The sequence below is a fragment of the Hordeum vulgare genome, chromosome 4H, assembly GCF_904849725.1.
Source record: "Hordeum vulgare subsp. vulgare chromosome 4H, MorexV3_pseudomolecules_assembly, whole genome shotgun sequence".
Taxonomy (NCBI): Eukaryota; Viridiplantae; Streptophyta; class Magnoliopsida; order Poales; family Poaceae; genus Hordeum; species Hordeum vulgare.
The window spans coordinates 112896005-112905653 of NC_058521.1; the positions used below are offsets into that span (position 1 = coordinate 112896005).

Sequence of the window (9649 nt, forward strand, 5' to 3'; positions counted from 1 at the left end):
TGTGAATATAAATGAATACTCCAGAAAAAAAAATCTAACAATCGAAAATTTTCTTCAGAATTTCTTTAATCAAAATGTATACTCATATATACATCCGTTTAAACGACAATTAATATGGATCATATGGACTGTCTATTTAGGCCTTTTCCAGTGCTCCATGGTGGATATGTGCTAAGCATGTCACATAAGCAAAAAAATGACATGACATAACAATTAAGGAGGAAAGAGAACACATTGGTGATCTCAGGAAGAACCAATGCCATACACGTGAACCCAGGCAAACTACTTAAATGAAAGAAGATGACCAATGCATGAGAGAGTTTAGGTGCTAAATCATTAAATAGAGTGAGCTTACCAACAACAAGTTAAGCACCTATGCATTGAAAAGTTGAGTTGCTAAGCCATTTAATGCTCTTAGCACCACATCTTAGCACCTTTGTATTGGAAGCAGCCTTATAAAATTGCGTGTGAAAGAGTATTTTTTTTGTGAGGAAAAGAGTAAACAATTTTCAACTTCAATTAATGAGTTGTTGCCCAAACAAAATTAATTATAGAAATCTACATATTTATCGTTCATCATAAAAGGCAGTCTGACGCCGTCTCTCGCATGCAAAAGTAGTTATGGACTGATGCCTACTTTTCTCATACAAAAATAATTACGCATCATTTGCAGGTAGAGAAATGTAGCTATCCATGGTAAAACAGAAAAGGCAGTCTGACGCCGTCTCTCACATGCAAATGTACTACCAGGTTATTGTAAAACAGAAATGGTAACACGAGAGCAATCCAAAAATGTACTATTATTAATACAGTAGTTAATAACCAGAGGAAAAGGAGGCAAAGAATGACGACGCTCTATGCGAGTTTCCCTTCTTCCCTCGCCGACCAAACCAAAGGCAAAGAGGACAGAGGAGAGGAGAGGAAAAAAAAAAGATCGAAGGAAATTACACAATCCGAGAGCAAACCTAGGGTTTTCGCCATGACCACCGCGCACCTCGAGCTCCTCCGCTCCTCCTCCATTCCCAATCTCTCCTAGGGCGACGCAGATACCCGCATCCCGCATCCGAGCCGCCTTTCCTTTCCGCCCGCCCCCTCTCTTCCTTCCATCCCAGGGTTTCCCTCCCCCCTTTCCCCTTTCCGCCCTCAAAGCCGCCGCATCGCATCGCATCGCGTCGCCCACCCAGCAAGCAAGCAAGCCGCCCGCTCTCGTCGTGGGATTCGGGGGGAGGCGCTGGCGATCGAGCTCCGGGCGAGGGCCTCGGCAGCGGCGGCGGTCGGATAATGTGTATACTGTGCGCCGTGCAACGGTGGTCGCGCCGCGTCGCCACCATGCTGCCGTGGCTCGTCCTCCCGCTCATCCTCCTCTGGGCGCTCTCCCAGCTCCTGCCCGCCGCCTACCGCTTCGAGGTCACCTCCCCGCGCCTCGCCTGCGTCTCCGTCCTCCTCCTCACCCTCTTCTGGTACGAGATTCTCCTCCCGCGCCTCTCCCTCTGGCGCGCCCGCCGCTCGGCCCGCCTCCGCGAGGAGCGCCGAGCCCATGCGCTCGAGCTTCAGAAGCTCCGCAAGACCGCCACACGCCGCTGCCGCAACTGCAACAATCCCTACAGGGACCAGAACCCCGGCGGCGGCAAGTTCATGTGCTCCTACTGTGGCCACGTATCCAAGCGGCCTGTGCTTGACATTGGCCCTGCGGGGAAGGTCCCGGCTGGCTGGCCTTGCACTCAGGATTGGGCCAATGCTGTCGGTGACCCCGGTTACTGGCTTGACCTGCAGTGTTCCACCGATAATTCCTACTCAGGCTTCTCATGGCGGCTCTTCTCGTGCTTTTGCACCAGCATGTCATGGTTCTGGAAGAAAGTCTTCAGGTTTGGGTCATCGGTGGACAGCGGTGGATTGGGCCGGGATGGCAGAATGTTGACAAAAGCAGGGGACAATGGAGGGAAGGCTGAGGAGAGCAGATTGGACAAGGCGAAAAGGAAGGCTGAGGAGAAGAGGTTGGCCAGGTTGGAGAGGGAAATGCTCGAGGAGGAGGAAAGGAAGCAGCGCGAAGAGATGGCAAAGCTAGTGGAGGAGCGGAGAAGGCTGAGGGATGAGAAGGCAGAGGCTGAGGAGCGATCCAAAGGCGCTACTCCCGTCGGGGAGAAGGATGCTAGGAAGGAAGCAGAACGTAGGCGGCAGGAGAGGAGGAGAAAGGAAGACAAGGGATCAAGCAAGAGCAATTCAGACTGTGAGGATGTTGAGAGAAGAGTAAGCAGAGAAGGTGAGAAGAAGCGTGACTTTGATAGAAGGAATGACACAGACAGGCGGGATGTGGCAAGAGTTGGGACAGATGGATATAAGCCCAATAACTTTGAAGCTAACAGTCAGGGTAGCAAGATAGCACAGAGCAAGACGAAGTACTTTGGTCGCATGACTGGAGGTTTGTTATCTTCTTCCAGAGGTTTTGGCGGTGGTTCCTTTTTTGGTAGAAGTGCTCAGGCCCCTGTTCATCAAGCTAACAGGGTGACTAAACCGCTCGTTACTGCAACTGACCAGAGTATTAAAAGAGACACCCAACCTGCAGCTACACCAGCACTGGCCAAATCTGCTACACCCGCAGAAACTAGAAATTCATTGACTAATTTTAGTCGACCTGTAAGTAAAAGAGCATTGCTATGTACTGTTTTCATCTGAACAAATAACCCATGCTGTTTTCACCCGATTGACCATCTTACATTTTATGGTTTGTGTTCTGCTATGTGCAGGTTAGTCCAAATATGCAGGCACATCCTACAGGCCTTAAAAAGTCATGGCATCAGTTGTTTAGTCGCTCCGCTGCAGTTTCCCCTTGTCCCGATATTACTGCTTCAGCTCGTCAGAAGAACATGCAGCCTGCCCCAAATGGTGCACAAATAAGTAGTGCCCAAAATTTCCTGGCTCAGTATCCTCCTCTGGACAGCACGCCGAAGTTAAGCCAATCCATGCACTCTGCAGGGTTTTTGCCAGTGAATGGAGCATCTGCCAATATGCAGCTGTCTCATTTTCCAGCTGGACATTTGCCCTTGGGTAAAGTTGCAGAAGCAGCATTACTGGAAGAACCCGAGCAATTTGAGGACCCATGCTATGATCCAGATGCCATCGCATTGCTTGGTCCAGTTTCAGAGTCCCTAGACAACTTCCCTCCAGACTGGGATAGCAGATTCACCTTGAATGATGTTACAAAGGAACCACATGTTAGGAACCCCATGCCTTCACCAATTGAGTCTCCTCTATCAAGATCACGAACTGTTGAACGAAATCCTATCAGACCCTCACATTTCTCTACTGCAAAAGGGCATAATGGTTCAATGTCAGCTGAGGCTACCAATGAGCAAGGCACATGGCAAATGTGGAGCACGCCACTGGTTCAGGACAGTTTAGGCCTGCGAGGTCCTCAGGCACAATGGCTTTTACCAAACACAAATCAATTCAACCATGGCATCAGTCACTTGAATGGTGGAAGTGGAACAAGAAGCCCCCTCGGTGCTGGTCTGAGTGACAATGATTTATGGCCGCAGAAATCACCCTTCCAGCAATTGCCTCTTGATACAAAGAGTCTGTTCCTTTCACACGACATGTCAGAAAGTGCTATACACAAAGACTCGGGTTTTGGATCTCCAAACAAAGCAGCCCGTGCGCACCCCTTTGGGCCACCTGATCCTTATCATTCTTGGTCCAAGTAAGTCCTCTGTGACATTGTTTTTTAGATCTTCTACATTTTCTGCAGTAGTTAAGTTTTATATATTTACCAATTGTTTGATACTCTTAACTTGAGTTAAACTCTGGCCATGCGTTGCAAACGGATAATCACCCCCACAGGCTCACACCCTAGTCCCCATATGTTGGCAATTATCATTTTGTATTTGGCTATAATTCTGAATATGTGATTCAGATTGCCTTATTCACTGTTGTGTATAGCTTTGTGTATCAATGGGCTGAAAAAGATCATATGACTCTTATGTGAATTCACGTATGTCTACATGCAATGTGTGTATTTGTAACCATTGAAGTTTACACTCTATAGACAGTTTTTAATAGTTTCTGAAGGATAACCAAGAGAAATTTTTAGGTAATGTCCTTTGGTTGGTATGCAGTACTCCCTCCGTTCCTAAATATAAGTCTTTTAAGCGATTTCACTAAGGGTCTACATACGGAGAAAAATGATTGAATCTATACTCTAAAGTATGTCTATATACATCCGTATGTAGTCCATTAGTGAAATCTCTACAAAGACTTATATTTAGGAACGGAGGGAGTACAATACTGCTTGCATTTCTGCAATATTCTGTGCTGGGATGAGCCTCATCTTGTTTGTGTAACATATGTGACTCTGGGGGTATGTGATTGATCCTTTTGTCTCTGAACCACTAGAAGCACCAATAATCATTTACCCTTCGGTGGAAATTTTGTTTTATTCGTGTGTATGAGAAATAATCAAATGTGCTTCATTGCATGCAATTTAGTAATTCTATAGTTTTTTATTTCTATATGGTCAACTGGTATCTGGAGCTACTAGGTAGCAAGCATTGTTTATAAAGCGGTAAAGCGACCTAAAGCGATTACCACCCGCTCTAATGCTTAAGCGACGCTTAAGCGCCTAAAGCGGGCAAATATCTAAGGCACCGCCAGGGCGCCTTGTCGCTTAAGCGACTCTTAAGCGTCTGAAGTGGGAAGCTTTATAAACAATGGTAGCAAGAATGGCAAGTGAACCTTAAAACTGTATATATTGTCTACATGTCAAGGATTGGTTTGAAGTGAATCCCAAATGGCAGATAGGAGACTCAATGGTTATTGTTTCTATTTACTTGTAGAAACCTTCTCCTAGTGCCACTGCCAGTGTAGGCAGTGGGGCACTGAAGTCAGTTTTAGTCTACAACGTGAAATACAAGAGGCTGTTTGGTTTCCAGCCTAAGGTTGCCACGCCTAACCTTAGTCATGCCACAATACCTTAGGCATGCGTTTGGTTCATTGCCACATTTGTGGCTTGCCACACTTTTCTAGTTATATGGTCCACATGTCATACACTCAATTTTTTACCAAATCTTGCCACACTTGTGGTGTCCATTTTGTTAGCCACACTTTTTGTGGCAGCCACACTTTGCCTAAGGTTAGTTGTGGCAAAGTTAGTCATGAACCAAACAGGCCCCAAATATATTGTTTTAGAAAGTGCGTTAATGCAATGAATTTAATTCTCTTTGACTTGTCAATCCCAGCATGTGCATTTTGTGGCCTATCTTTAATTTGTGGTGGGAAGAAGAGCTTACTTCAAGCTAGTTGCTACATAGTTTTTAATGTGTAACATGTTTTATAGTGACCAACCCCCTTCATAGCTTTATAACGCTTATTATGGCATACGTCGAGGTGACAACATAGCCACAACCTAACTTCCATACCAAATTAAATCACTACTTCTTAGACACATCCTAACTTTGTATGGCAACAAATTTAATCACTAATTCAGTTGTACATGACTAAATGCATACCTTGTTGGTGCGCATGTAGGACGCACATTCATGATCAGCATTGAGCAACGAGCAAGATTGAATTAAGCATAGCACCAGCCAGGCAGCCACTAGCCCATGTTCTAAATCAAACAGAGCACCAGCCACTAATACAACATGTACATAAGTTCAGGACAGAGAAGAGAAACAGTGCAAGAATGTGGGGATAAGGAGTTGGGGTGTGTGTGTGTGTGTGGCAAATCTGGAACTGGATGCGGGAGGTGCTGCTGGAGGGGGAGGGGTGACAGGAGGGCTGCTGGTCAGAGTAGGAGACAAGGTTAGTGGAGAGTCACTGCCAATCTGCTTCCGGAGAAGACTAGGTGCAGCTAATTTCCCCCGACCATGGCCATCTCCATCTCCCTCTCCGCGGACTGTTTCTTTTCCCTACTGCTGGATGCTGGCCCCACTGACCAGACACGGAAAATCCAGGTCCAGGCTTCCCTCCCAGCTCGACCCTGCCTATGGTGTCCAATGCAGGGCAAGGCGATGCTCGACCCTGCTTACGGTGTCCAATGCAGGGCAAGGCGACGCTCAACCCTGCCTATGGTGTCCAATTCAGGGCAAGGCGACACACCCCTTGCCATTTGGATGCCATGGTGACACCATGCCCCTATGGCGGACGCCACAGGGTATTTTTATCGTGAGGTTGGACAGCTTGAGGTAGAGGGTTGCCACACCGGTATAACAAAGATATAATGATGTTGTATTGATGGTTTTAATACTCTGGTTGCTAGCATTTTTAACTAATATTTGTTATGTCTTTAGTTTTACTTTACCGGTTTGTCTCTGGTAAAGATGCCATAATCTTAAGTTTAAAGGACTTACCATATGCTCAGTTTAGAGGTTGGAACATGTTAATATCTTATACCGGACTCTAGGTCAAATAAGTGAAATTCGTTACACCCCAAAGACCAAGATGAGTCCATGTGGCATAACCATCGTCTTAGTGGGGATATATCATTGCTTATATATGTTATTTGTGGATTGATTGTGTGATCTTCAAGAAATTAATCGCATAAATTAAGCTTCCAAAATTCTAGATGTATAGGATTCTTACAAATGATAGCATTCATTAGTGTTGATTGGCTACCTGCATCCATTTTGGCCTTCCTTTGAATGAGCCATCTTTGAAGGTGATAGCTAGTTTTGTTTCCTGGCTTGCATGGACTGGACGTGCCTTTGTCTGAAAAATCAAGTCGTGGAGGCGTTGCCAGGATACATCAAAATGTGCACATTATTACTGTTGACGCTTGATTTGGTTCTAGATGCAGTTCTTGGTAAGGGTGGTCCAACTGACAGCAACTGTTCAAACAAAGGGTATGTTTGCTTTGAGCCCAAGTGCACCCTAACAAAGTTTGGCTAGCCAAACTTTTGGCCAACTTTATCATTGCCGATGATTGGGCTAATGTTGGCAAGAGAAATGAACTGGAGTGGGCAAGCTCGCATGGAGCTGCTGAACTACACATAAACCCCATGCCGGAAAATACCCTTAGTTCCATCCAGCGGAGCAACCCAATCAACCATCAACTTCAAGATGATAAATACTTACATATGCATCCCATTGATGGATCTGGTCGTGTGCCCTGTTGCAAGTAGAGAATGTCATGCTCATAGATCTAGTTTAATGCCTGCCTGGTGCTGGTTTTGGCTGTCATGCATGCGATCCCTACCTAGCAAATGGTTTCTATCTTGATGTCATCTTCCATCCCTCCAGATCTCACAGCATATCCAGAAACTAGCCTCTGGACCTGTAATTTTCTTTCGCAATCTGTACATACTTCATGTTAAACTCGTTTTTCTACACACTTTGTAAATGTTGAGACCAGGGGCGAGTCATAATTTTCTTCATTCGCTCTTTTCCTTTTGTTGAAAATTGCTAGTAGTTCCATTGCTGGTTTTCTGATCTGGAGGTCAGGGTGGCAAGGCTGCTGGGTTGGTGTAACTGGCAAATGGGAGGTCGCTAACTGCTTCCTTGTGGGAACCAAGTCCAGAAGAGTTCAAAAACTCTGGGTTGGTTTTGAGTTTTGAAGCTAGTATAAGAGGGCTTATTTTCAATGGTGTCTTTTCTTGTATGTATTGTATTGGAAGATCCATTCTCTAGTTGCAGCAGGAATATATAAGGGTTTCACTTTGTGTTAAATGTATAATTAAGTATTTATTTCCATCACTTTACACTGGCAATATTCATTAGTTCACTTGGCCGATGCTATATTGCTTCCAATAGATAATGTTCACCTTTTAATCTTGTAGTATGCATTCTATTGCTTAGAGAATGTCTTAAAACTACTCCCTCCGTCTGTGTTTATTAGCCCCACACCCTGTATTTCGCGCCAGACTTTGACCATATGACTAATAAAATATAAAGTATAAGCTATAAAAATTATAGTGTTGGATTTGTGTTTGAAAGAGGTTTCCACGGTATATTTTTTGTGGCACATAGTTAATATTTTATCAATTAACTTTATAGGTCCAACTTTAGCCAAACTAAGAGGGGGCCTAATAAACCCGGAGGGAGGGAGTACTTTTGATCTTGTATGCATCCTATTGCTTAGAGGAATATCTTCAAACTACTTGTGTTTGGTTGGTTCCCAATGTAGCCCTATTTGTCAATTTTTTGGTAAGGATTCTTGCACCCTCACTTTGCCAACTGTTTGGTAGGAATCTGTGGGAAAGATGGGTGGGTTCCATTGGCAGCCAAGTTCCATATAATCATAGGCTGCAAATTTTTTTTGGCAGCAACCAAACATACCCCAAGTCTCATGGACTGTTGAGTGTCTTGTCAGATCTTGCATTTTAAACGGTCTTAGTCTCCAGTAACTTCTGTTTTCTCGAATTCGGATTGCAGAGGTGCAAGCTAGATGATTTGATCTACAAAAGCATTATTTATGAGTGTCCCCTATTGCACTTTGGACTTGTTAGCTTGTAATCAAGCAGTGTGGTTTCTATGGCAGCTTGTTCACATCCTGGGTTATGGTTGGCCGTGGTGCGATTTCATAAGATGCATGGTGAATGTTGTGCAGCTTAACTGCTAAGCAATTGAGGCTTATTGGAATTTACAGGCTGTATTTGGTGTTTAAAATCTTGGTCTTGGCAATGAGTAACATAATTATTTACTACCACTGATGTTCTTCAATTTTTCCCGTTAAAGTTGTCGAGTATATACAAGTTATTTTATCTCCAATTTTTTTGTTCTCTATTTATTTCTTAGAATGGGAACTCATGGCTTATTATGATTGATGCAGGGAGCAGCTGGTGCCGAATGGACCCCAGGAAGGTAGTCCAATCTGCTCGCCTCCGACTGGAGGGCATGCTGGTTTGTTTCCAACAAATCCAAATGCACAATCAGTCTGGTCGTTTGATAAGAAAAGGGACAGCATAGAAGTTATGGGTGAAGCAAGGCTCCCTCCTTCCAGTCTAGGGAGTTGAGGAGACATCGGACTCGACTGTATTCCCTTATGCGAAAAATGAAACATAGCCATCTTATTTAGTAAGCACTCACCTGTTAACATTGTGCCCATACATGCATGTGTGTTGGGTTTCTCGCCTGACACACCTGTTTGGTGCATTTTTTGGTGGATTCAATGCAATGCAATGGTTGGGTTATCTCGTCGCGCACTTGCGGTGCCGTGCATGTTCATCCTCTGTACGTAGTGACCAGTGAGATCATGGGCTTACGGGGGAGTCAATTGTTGATTGCTGACCATTCTTTTCACTTCCTTTTTGCGCATGCTTGGATGAACACTGAACCTTATCTAGTAGTCCGTGTGAAGCATGCCTGTTACTGTCATGCCCTGCCAACGGGTAATGGACGCAGAGCTGGAGTGGAACCAAGGAGTGGTGTGGGCATTAGCTGCTTTGGTGCATCTTATCCGGTCGCTGCTTGGTTTGCATGCGGCCATTCCGAGGATCAGCTTGGTTGACGAAGGCAAAGGCCAAATCTGGGCGCGCGTGCAGCCATAGCTTTGCAAGTGGTTCAGTAGTTGCCAGTGGCCACTCTGCGGCTGCCTAACTGGAGTAATATCATCGTGTCCTTTGGTGGTGGTGTGGAACACGAAAGTTCTTGGGTGACATGGACATCGATTGTCCGTTTGGTTGTTGCCGTCTGACGAAAGCTCGGACGGTTTTTGACT

General features: G+C 45.1%; 1 protein-coding gene across 2 annotated transcripts; it reads left to right on the forward strand.

Moving 5' to 3' along the window:
- The first annotated feature begins 855 nt into the window (after positions 1-855).
- Positions 856-9122, forward strand: LOC123448059 (stress response protein nst1-like). 2 transcript variants are annotated; one of them, XR_006631598.1, is made up of 4 exons: positions 856-2634; positions 2745-3697; positions 5521-6179; positions 8762-8876. XR_006631598.1 is itself a non-coding variant. In XM_045124830.1 (3 exons), exons 1-3 carry the CDS (start codon positions 1282-1284, stop codon positions 8943-8945), a joined length of 2490 nt encoding a protein of 829 aa, XP_044980765.1. In that variant the 5' UTR covers positions 863-1281; the 3' UTR covers positions 8946-9122. The 2 variants fall into 2 exon arrangements, 1 of the variants encoding a protein (XP_044980765.1); XM_045124830.1 differs by lacking the exon at positions 5521-6179 and having other exon boundaries at positions 863-2634; positions 8762-9122.
- The last annotated feature ends 527 nt before the right edge of the window (positions 9123-9649 follow it).